The sequence below is a fragment of the Mandrillus leucophaeus genome, unplaced genomic scaffold, assembly GCF_000951045.1.
Source record: "Mandrillus leucophaeus isolate KB7577 unplaced genomic scaffold, Mleu.le_1.0 Scaffold708, whole genome shotgun sequence".
NCBI classification, from domain to species: domain Eukaryota; kingdom Metazoa; phylum Chordata; class Mammalia; order Primates; family Cercopithecidae; genus Mandrillus; species Mandrillus leucophaeus.
In genome coordinates, this window is record NW_012107675.1 from 1,580,532 (window position 1) to 1,601,048 (window position 20,517).

At 33.1% G+C, this 20,517-nt stretch overlaps 1 protein-coding gene across 3 annotated transcripts in view; it reads right to left on the bottom strand.

The window, feature by feature from the left end:
* The window catches only part of STXBP5 (syntaxin binding protein 5 (tomosyn)), a 189,958-nt gene that overhangs the window by 11,330 nt on the left and 158,111 nt on the right, over positions 1-20,517 (bottom strand). For all 3 annotated transcript variants that reach the window (XM_011964818.1, XM_011964817.1, XM_011964819.1), the window contains 4 exons: positions 18,943-19,182; positions 15,506-15,875; positions 15,043-15,208; positions 5,698-5,809 (listed from right to left, as the gene is read on the bottom strand). In XM_011964818.1, the coding sequence (XP_011820208.1) occupies positions 5,698-5,809; positions 15,043-15,208; positions 15,506-15,875; positions 18,943-19,182 (888 nt within the window). The remainder of the gene's footprint in view (positions 1-5,697; positions 5,810-15,042; positions 15,209-15,505; positions 15,876-18,942; positions 19,183-20,517) is intronic.

The following is a 20,517-nucleotide window of genomic DNA, read 5'->3' on the forward strand; positions in this document are numbered from 1 at the left end:
TATACATTTTTGGAAGGATTTTGATTAGAACTGCATTAACTGTATATGTGTATATATACATACACACACCAGTTTTGAGAGCATTGGTATCTTTTATTGAATCTTCCATTCCATGAACATGATATACTCATTCATTTGTTTGAATCTTTAACTTCTCTCAACAAAGTTTTCTAATTTTCTATTTTTCCCATGGAGATTCTGAACATGTTCTGTTAAGATTTATTTCTAGGTACTGAATTAAAAGAAACACTATGGGTGATAGGCAGAGTAATGTCTCCCTTCCCCCACAGATGGCTACATTCTAATCCCTGGAACCTGTGATTATGCCATGCAGATATGACTAAGGACCCAGACATAGAGTTCATCTTGCATTATCTAGGTGAGCCTAACCTAATCACATGGGTCCTTAAAAGCAAAGAGGTTTTTTTTTTTTTTTTTTTTTTCTGTTGTGGGCAGAAAGAGATGTGGCTTTCAGAAAAATAGAGATATGCAAGGTTGTTGGCCTTGAATACTGACAATGGGACCAGAAGCCAAGGAAAGTGGATGGTCTCTAGAAGCTAAAAAAGGCAAGGAAATGGATTCTCCCCTGAAACCTCAAACAAGAAACACAGCCCTGGGAACACCCATAAGACCTGTGTTGATTTCTAACCTATGGAATTGTAAGATAATACATTTGGGTTCTTTTAAGCTAGTAATTTTGTGGTAATTTGTTATAGCAGCAACAGAAAACTAATACAAAGAGTAATTTTAAACATTTCATCTTTTATGATTGTTAATATAAATTAAATTTTATTTTTGTATATGATTACATCTAGTAAGTTTGGTAACCTCTGTTATTTCTAACAATTTAGCTATATATTCTTTTGGTTCTTCTAAATATGTCATATCAATCATTTGCAAATGACTGTTTTGTTTTCTGTTTTCTATTATAGTACTTCATTTTTTCTTCCCTTTCCACACCCTCTAGGGACTTGAAAAGAATGCTGAATGTATGTGTTAATAGTGGGCATTATGTGTCATTCCTAATTTCAAAGGGAAAGTTTTTAATATTTAATATTCCTACATTAAGAGTGACATTTGCAATTTAGTTTCTAGGAGTCTCTATCAGGAATTGCTACCGAAATTTTAAATGACAAATCAACTTTGAATTCCTGGTATAAACCAAACTTGGTCTTGGTATATTATCTTCATTATATATTATTTGCTATCTTAATATTTTATTTCAAATTTTCTATCTATAAATGATTTTTGCCTTTGTTTTTTCCTTTCTAATACTATTCTGGTTTTTGGTATCAAGGTTGTGTTAGCCTCATAAAATGAGCTGATGAGTGTACCTATTTTTTCCTATCTTTTGGAAGTTTGTGTGAGAGTTAAGTTATTTTTTCCCTAAATATTTGGGAGAAGTATTAGTGAAGTCCAATTTGTACCAGAAGTTTACTTGTAGAAAGGTTTAAAATGATGGTTTCAATGTCTGATAGTTATAGTACTATTAGGGTTTTTATCTTTTTGTCCATTTTCGTTGTTGTAATTTATAAAATTCCATGAAAAATAAAGTTACACGTTACATTCTCTTATTTTTAACTTCAGTGTCATTCCTTTTTTTTTTTTCCTAATAGCATCTACTTATGCATTTCTTTTTTTGTGCTCGGTTTCACAAGAGGTTTATCATTTTTATTAGACTCTCAGAGAATCAACTTCGGCTTTTGTTATGCACTGAACAGTTGTGCCCCCTCCCCACCCAGTCATATGTTGAAATCCTTCCCTAACGTAATGTCAGAATGGGACCTCTGGGAGGTAATAAGGGTACTGTCCTCATCAAAGGGATTAAAGCCCTTAAAAAGAGGCCAGAGAGGTAGCTTGCTCTCTTTCCCCCAGGTGAGAATGCAGCCAGAAGGCTGTCTGCAAGCCAGGAATAGGGCCCCCAAACAACTCAATCCTGCTGGCACCTTGGTCTCAAATTTCCAACCTCCAGAGCTGTAAGAAATAAGCTTCTGTTGTTCAAAAGCCATCCAGTCTATGGTATGTTGATATAGCAGCCTGAACTAAGACAGCTTTGCTAATTTTTGTATTGCATTTTACTATTTCATTAATACCGTAATCTTTTTTATTTGGTTTATTTTGCTGCTTTTCTAACTTTTTGAGATGAATGCTGAGTTCACTCATTTTCACGTTTTCTTTTTCAAATATTAATATGTATTTAAGATTAAAATTTTCACTCTTTATTACTTCAGTTACATACCAATGGTCATAAATTCTTTGACACAAGGGTTATCCAAAGTATATTTCTTTGTTTTCAAACATGAGGATTTAAACTTTGTTATTGATTACAAGCATAATTGCACTGTGATCAAATTGTATACACTGAAGTTATTTTAATTCTCTGAGATTTATTAATTGATATAACTGTTTGTTATTAAATCTATATTTAGAACTTCTTACGATGATTGAGAAACTGTTTCTTCTATTAGTTATGTCAATATTTGTCTTTATATATTTTGAAGTTAAAATAGTAGGTGTATTCAAATGCCTTAATGTCTAATTTTTCTTATATTAATACAGTTATACCAGCTGATTCTTCATTTGTGTTTATGCTTTTCCATCTTTTTAAATTTCAACCTTTTTGTGACCTTATGTTTTATATGTGTCCCCATAAACAATGTACATTTCTTTCTATTTAATTAATTAATTAATGTATTTTTAGAGACAGGCTCTTGCCCTGTCACTCAGGCTGGGACAACAGTAGTGTGATCACGGCTCATTATAGCCTCAAACTCCTGGGCTCAAGTGATCCTCCTGCCTCAGCTTCATGAGTAAGTGGGTCTACAGGTGCATACCACCACTAAATTTTTAAATTTTTTGTAGAGACAGGGGCTTGTTATGTTGTCCAGGCTGGTCTCAAGCAACTCCTGGTCTCAAGCAACCCTCCCGGCTAAGCTTTCCAAAGTGCCAGGATTGCAGGTATGAGCCTCGGCACCAGCTTTCTTTTCTTTTCAAATTTAGTCTAAAAATTTTTGTCTTTTAGCTGAAACATTTATTCTGCCTACATTTACTACCATTATTTATATTTAAGTTAAACCTACCATGCTTTAGGTACTATGTTTATCCCACCTGTTTTGTATTCTCTCTTTTTTTGCTTTGTTTTAGAATGACTGTGATTTATCTGCTATTCATCTGGAAGTTATGTTCTATTTTTCTAAGTTTTACAGGTTATCCTATAAATTACATGCATCCTTAACTTATCAATACCAGTGAACACTTTTTACAAGTTTCCCAAAAAATTCAAGAATCTCAGATCACCTTAAATCCATTTACTCTTTCTAAACTCCTTAATGTTATGACATATTTTGGGCCATGTTGTTGTTTGTGTATGTGTGTATACATACATATGCCATACACCTTTATTTTGCAGTTTATAAAGATTATATTAATTATATTTATGCACATACCACTTTTGTTCCAAATCACTGTGTGTCTCTGACATCCCATCCAAGATTATTTTCCTTTTATCTGATGTGTACCCTTTAGAACTCCCTTTAGTGTGACGGCGAGGTTTACTTATTTATTTGTCTAAAAATGTCTCATTCTTAAAGAATTTTTGTGTATAGAATTATGGATTAAATAGAATCAATATAATTTTCTGTCAATATACAGAGGATCATCTTACTATCTTTGGCTGTTGAGAAGTCATGTATCAGTCTCTATTTGTTAAAAAATATCTACAATTTTTCTCTAGCTACATTAAAGATTTTCTCTTGGTCTCTGGTGTACTATATTTTAATGAGATTAGCTAATTGAAAATTTTTAACAACATCACTGGAATTAATTAGGCTTCTCGAATTTGTGGATCCCTATCATGTATCAATTCTAAAAAGTTTTCTGACTTATTTCATTCATATATATATATATTCTTTTTTGCAGTCCTATTTCCTTCTTAAGAAGGTCTAAACATATGTTAGATCTTCTCATAGCAACTTCTTTTTTTAATCCTCTCCTACATGTTTTATTTTGTTTGTTTCTTTGTCCTGTATTTTGGATGATTTCTCCTAACCTATCTTTAAGTTACATAATTCTTTCTTCACTTTTGTCTAATTTGTAGTTAAGCCTATCTATTGGGTTTTTAATTTTAGTTTTTGAATATTTCAGGTCTAGAATTTCATTCTGGGTGTTTTCACATCTACTGCTACTGACTTTTACAGTTTTCAGTTACCTGAAACAATGTTCAGGCATGATATTTATCCTCTTGAACACAATAACTATGAATAATTATTTTATAGTCTGTGTCTGAAAATTCCAACATGTGAAGTGCCTATCCTTCTGCCTTTTCTGTTTTATTAATCATGCTGTTGACTCCTAGTGTTCCTGGTTATCTGTGACTGATTTCTGGTCATCTATGTTCCTGGTTATCTATGACTACATATTTGAAAAATTATTTGCAGAGATAATTCGAGGACTCGGAATACACTATATTCTTTTTGAGATCATTTTTTTCATTTGCTTCTGCCAGGAGCTAGGGACTCTAGCAGTCTGGAAAAATCTTAATTAACAATTAACACTGAAGATGTCACAGGCCACCCAGATATTTGAAGCTGAGCTTAAAGTCATGTGTGTGTACGTGGCAGGTGGACGTGGGCAGTTTATGCGCAGTTCACCCTTACTCTCATAGCCCTTTGGTGTCTTTGCAAATAGCAGGAGTTATTTCAGGGTCCCCACTCTTGCCAGGCTGGGGAGTCCATCTTGCTAGCCCTAGCACAGCTTAGTACCTCAGCCTCATTAGCAAAGCACTGCAGAGTCAAAGTGCCCCAAGTTGCCAGGCTCTCTGCTCTGGGCTTCTTTCCCCATGGATACTGTTCTTGAAAATTCCTTACTGTATGATTACTTCCTTGATGTTTTTAACAAATTTTAGAAATACGTTTTCTAAGTCTTATATAACTTTATAAATTTTCCTCAGTAAGAATTTTATTCCAAATTATCAGTCCCCACTGACTTAAGCAGTCTTCATTTTTAAAGCTGAAATAAAACTATAGAGCAATCTTCTGGGTAAGTTAAAAAAAAAAATTCATTGCACTGCTACTTACTGCTATTTAATGTTACAGTTTTTCTAATTAGTCAAACAAACATGAAACAACAATTCTAAATATTTTAGCAAAAAAGAAAAAAACTCAAAGGATAGATAATAGCTGCCATTTATAAGAAAGGTCAAGCATTCACTGATTCATTAGTTCATTCAAGGACAAGCTGTTTACTTGTATCAACTACGTGGAAGGTACTAAATGAACCAGAAGGTTTCTTTTATTACGAAGGTTAAATGAACTAGAATAGTTTTTAGAGGTTTTGAAAGATAGATTAAATGTTAAAGTAAAAACTTTTCAAAGTTAAGGTTATCAGTTAAAGAAAATCATAGCATTAAAACAACATCGCATTTAATGAAAACAAAGTAAGTACTTTCTAAATTATTTACTTAAAGTTGTGAATATTATTTTTTAGTATCGGAAGTTGTTCTGATTTTGGTTCCTTGAGTAAAATATTTCCCTGATTTGGGATAGAATAACAGAAAATAATTTTATGTATTTTGTTAAAACGTGGAAATAGTAATTGTGACAAAGAGAAAAAAGTGAACATAATTTACAGGTATAAAAAATTCGTATGGCTTGTTTCTGTTTTATAGATATACTATCCGAATTAAATAAATCAACTTACATAATTCTTCTCTGTCAAGAGACTGTGCACCACCTCCAAATAAGCCTTTAAAGAATCCCCTGTTTGGTGCTTCAGGTGTTTCTACAGGAGTGAAGAGTTCACCCAACATTTCCTTTAAAATTAAAACAAATTGTAACTGTTAAAATTTCAGGGAAACTGAACTATAATTAACAAAAGTATCACTATAAACTCTTTTAACTTAAGCTTAGAACATTACCTGTTGAGATTCACTATCAATGAGCACACGTCCTATGATCGGATACAGAACATGCTGATTTATTCCAACACCAAGTTTCTAAAACTAAAACATGACTTATTTGCTGCTTGCCCCTTTCACTAACTAGATCACTTTCTTTGTTTGCATTTGAGGCAAACAGTATTTTTGCTTAAGAGTGTCAGGAGATTCTAATCTTTAAGATGACATTTTCATATAACTCATATGAATTGATAATAGGATTAATAATTACATTAGAAAGACTTTTTTTTTTTGAGACAGTCTCACTCTGTCACCCAGGCTGGAGTGCAGTGGAACGATCTTGGCTCACTTGCAGCTTCTGCCTCTGGGGTTCAAGTGATTCTTGTGCCTCAGCCATTGAGTAGCTGGGATTGCAGGCACACGCCACCATGCCTGGGTAATTATTGTATTTTGTAGAGTCAGGTTTTGCGCCATGTTGGCCAGGCTGGTCTTGAACTCCTGGCCTCAAGTGATCCACTCGCCTTGGCCTCCCAAAATGCTGTACAAGCGTGAGCCAACATGCCCCGCCAGAAAGACTTTTTAATAGCAAGTATAAAAGTCCAGTATAATAATGATGATATATAGTTTTGCAATTATAACCTTTAGCTGAGTCAGAAAATTTGTAATTTAGACACCAACTTTTTCTCTCATAAACACATGCTAGGAAGAGAATTATGCCAACATACACCTGAAATTTCAGAAATCTGGCAGAGAGATGGGAACTCTTCCTTGTACGTCATCAGATTCTTCTGAAATTACTGTCACTATTTTTCAGAGCACAGAAATGGTAAAAGTCAGAAGAAAAGTAAGATTGCTGACATGTTACTGGTTTTGTTGACAATACATAAAGAGGAAAGAAGATTTTTCTAAGAAAAGGATGGTAGCGGCAGGGTGCGGTGGCTCACATATGTAATCCCAGCACGTTGGGAGGCCGAGGTGGGCGGATCACAAGGTCAGGAGTTCGAGACCAGCCTGACCAACATGGTGAAAGACTGTCTCTACTAAGCATACAAAAATAAGTAGGGCGTGGCAGTGTGTGTCTGTAATCCCAGCTACTTAGGAGGCTGAGGCAGGAGAATCACTTGAACCTGGGAGGCGGAGGTTGCAGTGTGCCAAGATTGCGCCACTGCACTCCAGCATGGGCAGAAAAGGATGGTAGCAACATTTATACAGGAGTTCTGCTATACTCTGGTATTATTACATCATTATAGTTGGAATAAAAGTATGTATTTTTCATGGTTTTTTCCTTAGGGCTGGGTTAAGAAGGCTGGTAAAGGATGTTTAGGTTTTCTTTTAGACATATCCATATTAATGCTATCCCTCCACCCAGATTGCAAATGGGAGGAGATAACTATTAACACTACACAACAGTTTTATTTATAAGGCTGAAGTGGACTGAAGTCCTCACGTTTTTATTTTCTTTCCTCTGGATTTCTATAAAGTGTAGTAAACCTAGAATAAAACACTTTCTGAATTCAATAAATCAAACTTGTTAAAACCCACTATAGAATATACTGATATCTATTATTATATTGAAATTTATATTAAACTCTATAACAAAGGAAATTTTAGGCATATTTTAAATCTTTTAAAAACTGTATTTCACAGATTCTAATTTAAACTATATGTATTAAATCGTTATAATGCAAAAAAAATCAATAACAGCAACATAGCTATCATTTGGGTGTCTCATGCTAAATCAAAAGAAGAATATGACATAAAAACAGTGATAGTTTAAAGGCATGCTTTTAAAAAAATTTTACCTCATTTTAGAATTACGGTTTGTACTTCTTATTTGGTGTTTAATGAGCTTACAATTTTACAAAGGTAAAGTAAGAAATATAAAAACACTAGATTAAACTCATTATATTCTCTGAAGTAGAATGATTACAAACTTTGGAACCAGATGGATCTGGATTTGATTCTCAATTTCTGCCTTTTACTAGCAGAAGACTCTTAGTCAAATTAGTCTGTCAAAGAAATGGCTTCTTCAACTTTAAAAGGGGGAGATAATGATAACTGCCTCTCAGGAATATTATTAGCATTAAAGATAATGAGCATATAAAGTGCCAGGAGTAGACATCAATAGTGTATGTACAGAAGTAGAAAGATCACATAGAGATGAAACCAATTAGAAAATACCCAAGTCATTTATCCACAGGTTAATATTATGAACAGACATCTTTAAAGGGAGTTGAAAATTCAGTGTTTCTTAGAGTCTAGATTATCTGCAGTCTTAATATAAAGGTTTTGGGAAGTACATAAAATAATATGTATAGGTATTTTTTTCACTTCTATTTAAATAAGGATTTTGATTATAAGTAAATCTACTATTCAGAATGATTCATGTTAATGCTAGTAAATGTTGGTGAAATCTAAAACAGATTTGTAATTTCTGTGATCTTGCTACATCTATTCATAGTAGACAGGATTTCTGAAACAAGACATTGGACTTAATTACTCTTCTAAAATATAAATACTCAGAAATAAATATACTTGTCCGATTTTAGACTCTTGCATATCATTTGTTTTGCATGTGAGCTAACAAGGTTAGAATGGTATTATTTAGGACTAATTTCATGAATGGGTCAATGTATGGGCTTTCGTTATCCACACATTGAATGCCACTAGAAAGTCCTGTATAGTGCATCAAATAATCACTGATTTTAATCATTTTAAGAAAACTTTATATTGTAAGAGTATTGAGTCTGAAAAAATAAATATCTCCAGGATAAGCACACAGCAGTAAACTTCATACTGAACCTACACAATATATATGAGAAGCTAAGCAGTTCAACTGACATCAGTTGTTTACAGTGATTACTTGGGGTTTTGTTAATAAATTATAATCCTGAGGTGCTTACCAAAGTAAAGTTACTTACTTAGTTGCTTTAAACTGAATTAATTGGTATGTTCCAACTTTATGATTACAGTAAATTTTGGTTAGGGTTCACAAATGAATATAAATAGTCCATTTGAAAAAAACAGTTTATTGTAAATTATCTTTGTGTTTTTCACTATGGTATAGTTAAAAATAATGCTGTAAAAAGAAATTTAAGTATTTCAATCTATAAACATACCATTGACTAATTGCCCGTCAAAGACAATTAAAAGTCCTGAATCCATAATCTTTTAAACAGCTTTACTGAAGTATAATTGACATACAAAAACTGGCAGATATTGGACACGTACAATTTGGTGAGTTTCGACATATGCATATATGCATGAAACCATCACCACAATCAACACTGTGAATATATCCATCACTCCTTTCTTCTGCTCCTTTGTAAGACCTTCTCTAATTCCTTCTTTACCCCCCATATCCAAGTTACTGCTGATCTGCTTTCTATCACTATTATTTGTATTTTCTTGAGTTTTTATATAAATAGAACAACATGTACTCTTTTTCTTGGCTCCTTTCATTAAGCATAATTATTCTGAGATTCATTGACGCTGCTGATTGCATCGTTCACTCCTTTGTATTGCTGACTAGAATTCTACTGTATGATAAAACGCAATTTGTTTTTCCATTCATCTGTTGAGGACATCTGGGTGGTTTCCAGTTTTTGGCTATTACAAATAAAGCGGTTATGAATATACATTTCCTTTTAATAATAATAAAAAAACTATGAATAAAATGGCTGGGTCCTTGGCTCATGAATGTTAACTTTTAAAAAAAAACTTCTAAACTGTTTTCCAAAGTGGTTATACTTTTTTACGTTCCCATCAGCATTGTATGGAGTTCTAGATCATCTATATCCTTGCCAAAACTTGGCATGGTATTCTTTTTAATTTCAACCACTCTCATAGGTGTTTAATGGTATCTCACTGTGGTTTTAATGTGCAGTTCTCTAATGATAAATAATGTTGAGCATCTTTTCATGGTGAGCTTTCTTTTTGAATATTCTGGCTATGTTTTTATTGAGTTGTTTCTCATCCTTCTTCTGAGTTTTAAGGGTCATTCACATATTTTAAAGACAAGTCCTTTATTAGATATATGTTTTGCCCAGATTTTCTTCCCATCTATAAGCTGTCTTTTCATTTTCAAAAGCATCTTTTGAAGAGCAGAAAGTTTAAGTTTTGTTGAAGTTATCAGTTTGTTCTTTTATGGATGGTGCTTTTGGTGTCATAGCTAAGAAATCTTTTCCTAAAGTAAGGTTAGAGATGTTTTCTTACATCTCTTTCTAGAAGTCTTGTAATTTTGGGGTTTCCATGTAGGTCCATAATACATTTTCAATAAATTTTGGTTTATGGTATGAAGAGTGGATCAAAGCTTATTTTTTTTGCATTTTAATATCCAATAGTTCCAGCATTACTTGTTGAAAGGGCAATTCTTTCTCCACTGCATTGCCTTGTGCCTTCCTTAAAAAAATCAGTTGTCCATGTATATGTTTATTTCTGGATATTCTATTCTGATCCATTCATCTTGATGCCAAAAATACCATTCTCTACTGATTACTGCAGCTTTATAATAATTCTTGAAATAAGGTTGTGTTAGGCCTTCCATTTTTTTCAGAGCTGTTTGGTGTATTTTAGTTCTCTTGCATTTATGTATGAATTTTAGGATAAACTTGTCAATTCCTACAAAAATTTCTAAAAAAATTTTTAAATTTTTAAAAATTTCTTTTATTAATATTTTAGAGTTTTTCAGTGTAGAGATCTTTCATTTTCTGTTAGATTTATCCCAAAGTATTTCATAGTTTTGCTATTATAGATGGTATGGTTTTTAAAATATCAATTTCCAAATGTTCACTACTAACATATAGAAATAAAATTATTTTTATATATTTATCTCATATCCTACACCCTTGCTAAACATACTGAGTAATTCTAGTAACCTTTATGGTAGATTTTATTAGATTTCCTATACTGATGATCATGTCATTGTGAATAAAGACAGTCCTTTTCCTTTTCTTTTCCTTGCCTGAGTGCACTGGTTAAAACCTTAATTACAATACTGAATGTAAGTGGTGAGAGTGAACATTCTTCTGTAATTGCTGATTTCAGGAAGAAAGAATTAGTATTTCATCACTAATATTATTTGAGATGTGGGTTTTTCTTACATGTTAAGTTTTCTTCTATTCCTTGTTTGTAGAGATTTTTAAAAAGCAGGAATATTTGTTAGATTTTGCCACCTGCTCTTTTTCTTTTTTTAAGCTTTTTAATAAGATGGATCACAGTGACTGATTTTCAAATGTTAGGTCAATCCTACTTTCCCGGGATAGGTCTCACCTGGTCATAATGTATTATCCCTTTGATATATTGCTAAATTCAATTTGCAAAACTTTTTTTTTTTTTTTAAACAAATTTTGCTTTTATATTTGTGAGAGATATTGGTTTATATGTAGTTTTCTTTTCCTATAATGACTTGGTCTAATTTTGGTATCAGGTTAATGCTTCCTTTATAGAATAAGCTGGGAAGCAATCCTAATTCCGTTTTTGAAAAAGTTTGTGAACTGATATTATTTCTTCCTGAAATGTTGATAGAGCTCATCATTGAAGCCATCTAGGCCTGGTAATTTCTTGGTCCAAGGTTTCTAACCTCAATTTCAATTTATTTAATAGATACAGGACTATTTAGGTTATCTATTTTTTCTTCAGTGAGGCTTGGTAATTTGTCTTTCAAGAAATTTCATCTAAGGTTTTGAGTATTTTTGGCATAAACTTGTTAATAATATTTCCTTTTTATCTACTTCATATCTACAGAATATATAGTAATGAGACTTCTCTTATTACTGATATTAATAATTTGTAACTTCTTTCTTCCTATGGCTTGAGATTAATTTTATTGGTTTTGGTTTCATTGACGTTTTTGGTTTCATTGATATTTTTCTATTGTTTCTTTGTTTTCCACTTGAATGTTTATTTTTTGTTTTCTTGTGTTTACTTTGTGTTTAATTTGCTTTTCTCAGTTTTTTAAAGTGAAAGTTGACATCATTGCATCAAGACTTCCTTCTTTTCTAATATAGGTGTTTTAGTGCTGTAAGTTTGCCAAGTTCAAACACTGTTATTTTTCTGTCGTTAGCCTTTCAAGTTCACGTCTTTTCTTCTGCAATGTGAAATCTGCTGTTAATGCCATTTAGCATATTTTTCACCTCAAATATTATAGTTTCTCATCTTTAGAAGTTGATTTTATTTTTGTATCTTTCATGTTTCTAACTTTTTGAACATACAGAACGCAGTTATAACTGTTTTAATCTCCTTCTGTGTGCCAATTCTGGTATGCATGTCAGTTCTGGTTTGGTTTCTGTTGATTGTTCTCCTCGTGATGGGTCATGGTTTTCTGTCTCTTTGCATGCCTGGTAACTCACTGGATACCAGACGTTGCGATTTTTACCTCATTGTGTGCTAAATAGTTTTTACTTCCTTTAAGTTTTCTTGAATTTCATTCTGACAGAAAACATTTTCATCCTTTTGAGTGTAGCTTTTGCGATTTGTTAGGCATGTCTGGAGTAGCGGCTGATAATGGACCATCCAAGGATATAAGGTCCGAATTTCTGGACCGACAAATATTTACCTGGCAAGGAAAAGGAGTCTATGCAGATGTGATTAAGTATCTTGCTCTGGGGAAATTATTCTGGACTACTGAATGAGTTATAATCCAATTACAAGTGTCTTTTTAAGAGACAGAGGGAGAGAAAGATTTGAAACACAGAAGAGGAGGTAATGCAGCCATAAAGGCAGAGATTCCAGTGATGTGGCCCAATGTCAAGGAACACCAGCAGCTCCTAGAAACAAGGAGGGGCAATAAAAAATTATCTTCTAGAGCCTCTGGAGGGAGTAAAACCCTGCTAACACATTGATTTTGCCTCAGTAAAACTGATTTTGGACTTCTGGCTTCTACAAGTATGAGCAAGTAATTTTCTACTGGTTTTAGCCACCAAGTTTGTGGCCTCAGGAAACTAATATCCACACAAATTATGGGTTTCTCCAGTCTGGTTGTTGGGAACAAGCACGTTCCTGGAACGGTGTCTACAAATCCTCTATTCCTTTCAGATGGTTCTTTTTCTGCTCTGAAAGCTTAGTCACATGTACGTGCTGAATAGCACGTATGGTATACTCAGGGGGACTCTGCACATCTCCAGGGTTCTTTCTCTTTGTAGCTCTTTTCTCTCGAATTTACCTGGTGTCCCCAAACTCTTATTCCTGACTCTTCAACTTGGGAAGTCTGCCAGGCTTTAACTCAGTACCTTCGCCCTGTGCCATGCTCTGAAAACTCTATCAAAGCATTAAAGCTGGGACACCTTCTTTGTTTCCTATGTCAGAAATTACTTTCCTTCATTGCCTGATGTCCAGTAATTTGAAAATCATTGTTTCATGAGTTCTGTCTGGTTTTTTTTAGGTTGTTTCAGGAAGGAGGGTTAATCTGGTTCCTATTATTCCATCTTGGCTGGAAACTCCATAAATGTTTGTAGCCATCTTCTTTATTTTTGGCTAAAGTTAAAGGAATGCACAATGTAAAAGGGTACTCAGGGAACCAAGGTATAGTGTTTATCAAGTTCATCATAGCCTTCAACAGGTTTTTACCAAGGCATTATTTCTGGCTACTAAAAATACAGAGGTAAACAACATGTCAATATTGCCCAAAGAAAACATTTTATCACAAATCCCTTTAAGATAGTCCATTTTTTGTTTATCTCTGTATCATGAAGGCACACAGCAGATAGTTTAAAATACAGTTTACTACTAAAAGACTATTTCATTTAAACATAAATAAGTAAACTATGGCTGCTATTAATTTAAGAATAATTTAAGAATAATTAAAGAAAACACCAACTAAAGGATAGAATAAATTGATCCCACAAAAGTGATGAAATTTAGATTTTTGAGTACTTGAATTAGGACCACATTTCAGATGGAAATGAATTAATATTCAATTGTCCATATTATTTCTTAACATAACATTTTGCTAGTGAAAGGAAATGCTAAAAGGAAAATTTTAAGGTTTATCCTTCCAACAGAAAACAAAATTTTACTTCAGAAACTTAGGAATCTTTGAAAAATAACTTTCACTCAAACATAAATGGGAATTTAAATCTAAAATGTCAGATATATAATTTTGTTTTACTCTCAAAGTTTACAATATTACTCAGGACTAGGTTTCCAGTACAGTATAGCTTACTGAAATAATAACACAGTGAGGACAACACCTGACATTATTAAGCACCGTCTGTACCGGGGCACTATGCTAAGCACAGTACATGCACTGCCTCCTTTAATCCCTGTAATATCCCCACAGACACCACTTCTCTGCTAATTTTAAAGATGATGCTTAGAGTCATTAAGTAACTTTTCTATGATTACAAAATTGTATAGTTAGCATGATGGACTTGAATTCAGCCTTCTTGACTCTAAAGCCCATGTTCTAAAAATAATAAGCCACAAATTCAAATTTGCAAATGTGTAAAATAGGGCTAACTGCAAAAACTTTCATTATAAAGTTCCTCTAGATAGTACTTTCCTCTAAATATTAAATATCAATCAATATTTCAGCTCAATATTTCCAGAGCTCTTTTACTTTAGAAGGTAAAGCTAAATTGATCATTTCGAATATACACAGAAGCAAATACAGCACTCAAATACTTTAAAAACGACACAATTCTGTAAATAAAGAATTTGTATATAGTCTCTCAAAAACAGATCAACCAAAATACTAGAGGAAAACTACCAAATAACAATTTTTTCTTCTGTGTAAATATCCTTGTGAATAGAGAGTATAGGAGATGAGATTACAAAATTTGCCCTAAAATAGACTCATTTATTTTCACATTAACACACTTCTTTAAAAAGGGCTGTGTGTGTGTATAATAGATATTTATTCTATGTAGAGAGTAGGTATAAAATGTATGCAGCAGTTCATATTTCTCTGCCATCACTGGAAAGACAGATATGGATTAGTAAGATGAAGCTGCTTATAGCAGATGTCTGAAGAAGACACTTTTAATCACGGCAGTCTCAAAGCATGTGCTCTGAAAGTCTGATTCAACAGTCTGGATTTTCCCAAGCAGGCTCACTTGTATACTTCCATGAGAATAAGGAGCAGACAGTACACGGGCCCTCAGAGTATACTTTACCTCTGAAGAAATTACAGTAATATTTTTATTAATTACCTGAAGATTTTCACAGGTCTCTTGACTATAAGTCAGTCTCTGGATTTCTGTAGGTGAAACAAGGTATAATGCTTGTCCATTGTTGGTAAAGCAGAACGTTCTGGCTATCCGCATATTGGTAAGGGGCAAGTAATACACATCCAATAGAGGTCTTAAACTTGGCAAACTTGAGAAAAAAATTAAAAACTTGTTAATAATAAGGTAGATTTTAGTCTTGAACACACTATCATTGTTAAAAATGGCAGAGACTTCATAATTCTTATGATTTAGTTTGTATACTTGAGTGGGAGATAAAAAAATGGCTTATACTCCTCATATACTTGTTCACTATTAACAGAATAAAAATAAATTCTCAGAGTATAAGACTGTATACACAAAAAAAGCACTTCTTTTAAACAATTCTGTAGTATAGTTTGAGGGAGGAAATGCTATATCTGCATTTAAAAAAATATCTAACTCTTACCTAAAAGTCATTATATGTCCATTGGCACAGAAACAAGCAAGGCAGATACTGTTACTCAATGCTACAATATCTCCACGAAGCACAAATGAGGTCTCTGTAATATTTTGCTTATAAGCACAGTTCTGGGTTGGCAGTGAGATTACTTTTGCTTGCTTTTCAGAACATATCACTGCATACTGGTTTTCACTAATTTCCTGAGAAGAGGAGGGGGATACTGAGACAGGCCGCCGTTTTTTCAATTTCTCCTTTTCATCTTTTTCTTCAGGAACATTGTGTTCTCTCCAGGGTTCATATGCAGGTGGTATTAAGCAGCCTGTGGTATCCAGAAATGCCATTCTCAAGATTGCACCTTTTAACCTCAATATAGTACCTAAAATACAGAAGTCTAGTAAATAACTGAAATATTTTAATCAACAGAGTAAACACATTTATTCTAACTTTGACATATATAGTAGATACTCAAATATATGCTGAATGCATATTGAACTGAACACTGACTCATTGACAGAATTCAGACTTTAAGCATGATGTTTATGAGTCTGGAAAAAGATGTCAACTTACATGCTCCAAATAGATAAATGCCACTAATGATCACTCACAATTTAATTACATAAGATAAATTTGGCAAACATGTATCTGATCTTTAAATGAATAAACAAACGACATGCTGGAGTATTTGGAACTATTTTCTCTTATACCCAGCAAGTGCACTACCAGTCAGCAAGAGAGCAAGTGGACAGCACCTGGAGCAGTCAGCGTGGGGCCACATGTGGCTGCAGAGCACTGCGAATGCGCCTTGTCCAAAGTGTGCGAACAACTGCAGTGCATGGTGAGAGTCAAGCACATGCCCCATCTGAAGACTTTAGCACTCCAAAAAGTTCAACGTAAAATACCTCAATCACTTTTAATAATTACAGGCTAAAATGATAATATTTGGGACACAGTGGGCTAAATAAAATGTTATTAAAATTAATTTCACCCGGTTTTTACTTTTTTAATGTGACTGCTAGAACATTTAAAATTATGTGGCTTTGCATTGCTTTTCTAATAGACAGTACTGATCTAGATGACCAATGAAAAAAAACCTACACATTTCTAACCATTACCTCTAAAATAATAATTCCTCTTAAATGATTTACAACAACTGTCAGATATACTTAAGGCATTATTTTGGTCAGTTTATCATCTTAATGTAGGGGCTACATTTTTTGACTTGCTTCTATTAATGGTACCCTTTCCCCCTATATCCTTGATAATGTACAAATATGCTTTATGCTCACTTCTGAGTAAACTAAGTGATAACATTAATAGAATGGAAGGGAGGGTAGATAACTGAGTGAGCATTCAGTTCTTAAAGATTTTTCATATTTTGTTTTAAATTTATGTAAGGTTTTATAGCTTGCAGTATTTTTTCCATATATTATTTTCTTTTATTTCTAAGCAAAAGAGTTCCTGATGTTCTCTCAAAACTTTTTAGAAGAAAAAATATTCTTTCCTTTCCTCTTTGCATTTACGATTTATCAATAGTAAGGATGCAGAATACAATGGAGCACATATTTCAATTTGAATTTCAGATAAACAATGAATACTTCTTAGTATAAGTATGTCCCAAATGTCATATATCTGTCCAATTTTAAATGCGACACACTTATATTAAAGTATTTGTTATATAAATTAAAATTTGACTGGGCATCCTATAATTTTTATTTGCTAAATCTAGTAACCCTACTCTACATCCAAGTTTGGCGAGCAGATAATTTAATTATTTTAAGCAGCTTGGTAGAAAACTTCGAAACACAAGACAGTTATAATCTTATAGTTCCAATTATTATTTATCTCAAAACATATTTAAAGCTAGTTTTTCTTTCAAGATCTATTTTTTATTTTGGTCCACCCAAAGAGTCCTTCAGCCTCTCAAGTTTTGATGAAGTCAGCTGAATTATCCATTCTAATTTGGGAACTGTTTATAGCACATATATTGTTCTAATATGTGGATTTTTTTTTTAAAACTGGCCTAAAATACCGTTAAATGTATGCTTATCCTACAGTTGATGGGACTTTAGCATGTTTCCCAGTAGAGTAGTAGTTAACTGTTGACTCTTCCTCTTGAAGAAAAGAAAAAATAATAGCCAAAGTAGACCACTTTAGGCTCTTAAGCACAGAAATCCATCAGCTTGAAAACATCTCTCTCTTCTCACAGCTCCAATACAGATGACATCAGTGTCACTGGTATATTTTTAAATAGGCATCTTATTAAAAACAAACCTCAAAGATTCCATCATCGAGAAGAAACTAAGTTGCCTTCTTACATATGAAAGTTATTTTTGAATTCACTTTATAGCTAATTTGATTTATTGCAAGTTGGAAAGTATATTAAATACTTTTTGTGTAGTTAACAGTAAATTATCTATAATCCTGCTCACTCATTTTCATTTATTGGAAACATTTTCTTCTTATTACAAATTGGTGTATGTTTGCTGTAGAAAATTTAGAAACTACAAATCAGTAAAAAAGTGAAAATAAAAATGACCCCAAATCCTACTTACCAGTGATAACTCCTGTTAACATTTTGATTTTCAATTTTCCAATTTATTTTATTCCTATACGCATATTTGTTTACTAATAAGAACTGAGATTAGTAAGAGTATCATTATGTAACTTGTCTTCTTTAATCTAACAACTTGATATGCAGTATATACTCAAGCATTTATAGAGCAAAATGAATAAATCAAACTGATTATTTAATGTAAAGATGGCTCAGAAATATAATCATAAATGCAGTTTAACTTCTAAATTCCAAAAACTGTAAAAGTCAGCACCAACAAGAGACAGATTTATTAGCAAAATCATGGTTGTTTCCATCTGGATGAGCATAAATGAGTAGTAACAGAAATCAGAATTCTCAGTTATCTCCTGACCTAACAGACTCCACAAACATTTGACAAAATCTAATCTCATTTTCAATATATGAAGTCTAGTACTATTTTTTAAAATTTGCTCTCAAGTCACCTTTTCCTAACACCTCAAAGTAGAAAAATAATCTCAGGTTTCACACTTGGAGATGAAAAATAACCATGTGTAGAATGTTTAAAAATGTACTTTTCTGTTTTTCTCCTAAATTTACAGTATTCTTTTGATTGTGGTATTTGCTTGAGGTATTAGGAATGCATTACTGTAACCTTTAAAACAATTTTCTTCCATAGTAATTATTTTACACATGATCCTAAAGTTTAAAAAAATGGCAAAACTTGAATGGCTGTATAAACAAACAACATTCTGAAATCTTGTTCTATGTATTCTTTCATTAAAACATAAGGCCATCACTGATTTACTTTACATTTTATAATTCTTAGATCAATTCAAGAATGAAAAACAAAGGTTTCTATCATAGTAAATCACACCTGTAATGTAACTCTAAGTGTAGCAGCAATACATACCACTTGGAGACACAATTACTGGCTGAAGAAGTCTTTGTTCTCCCCCTGGGGGAAGGTTCAGTGCAATGACAAGCACTGTTCCTAGCGTTGTTCCAACCCATAGACAAGGGGAAGGGGACGAGTCCGTCTTTCGAGTAAATGTTTCACAGAAATGAAGAGCGGAGATCGCCTCTCGGGATTCTTTGTCAATGCTTGTTACACTTGAACTCCGTGATCGGCTAAAGGAGTTATCCTTTACATCTGAAATGGTTAAAAATGTTGTGAGATTGCTCAAGATATAAAATATATAAAATAAGTTGTGTTTTTTTAATATAAATTTGGTCAAATAGTTAATCTGCAAGAAGACAAAATCTACAGCATATTTAATTTTAACTTCATTTTAGTTGATCCTTGAACATGGGTTTGAACTGCACAAGTCCACTTATACAGGGATTTACCTCTACCTCTGCTACCCCTGAGACAGCAAGATCAACCCCTCACTCTTTCTCTTATTCTTCAGTCTACTCTATGGAAACACAACCGTTGTGATGATCCACTTCCACTTAAGGAATAGTAGATACATTTTCTCTTCCTTATGATTTTCTTAGTAACATTCTTTTCTGTAGCCTGCTTTATTATATGAACACATTATATAACACATCTAACATACAAAATATATGTTAATCTACTGTTTATGTTACTGGTAAGGCTTCCAGTCAACAGCAGGCTTTTAGAAGTTAAGTTTTTGGAGACTCAAAAAGTTATATGCAGAGGAGTTGGTGCCCAACCCACATTGTTTGAAGGTCAAGTATAATTGAAAACAAAATTTACTTATATGCTAAGAAATTTTTCTTTTTTCTTAAATATACAAACAAACAACTCCACACTCCTCAGAACCAAACCGGGTGCCTCCCGATGAATATGTGAATGTGCAATCCTCGGGGTCCTAGCTGCTTAGCTCTTGGCACCTTCTTTCTCATGGTACTTTGTCTTCCTTTGGTAATACAATCCATGACTGGTAGAGCGCCACAAGTGTGGGTCTTTTCCACTTTCTACCTTTAAAAAACGCATTTAGAAGTACTCTGATTCGATTTTCTAATTTACTGTATGATGGATTTTTTTTTTTCAGATCTAATTTACTGTATGATGGATCTTTTATTTTTTTAATCAATAAAAGTTTAGCTTTTTTCCCATTTTTCTTCAATGCCATTTTAACTGCAATCCACATTCACGTAAGGCGTTTTCACCAAAATGTGTAACTGCCATCTGGCTCACACTTGATACCAGGCAAATTCCCTTACCCAGCTCTGTCTGTAATGACAGGGACATTTTAAAAATTATACTAATAAAACTTTTCTCGTCTTCAGCTACCTTCCCTTGTTGCTAATCCCAAGCTTGTCTCAAGCCCTAGCCTTTTCCTTTTTCTCTTGGAACATCATTTCCAAATACTTCTTGAACATTTTTCCATTTATGTCTCACTATGCAAAACCAAAGCATATAAATTTCCCCAAACCAGTAAATTCTTCGAATGGCACTATTTATATTAATGACACTCCTGTTCTCATAGGCAGAAACACTTAAGATGATCCATAGTTT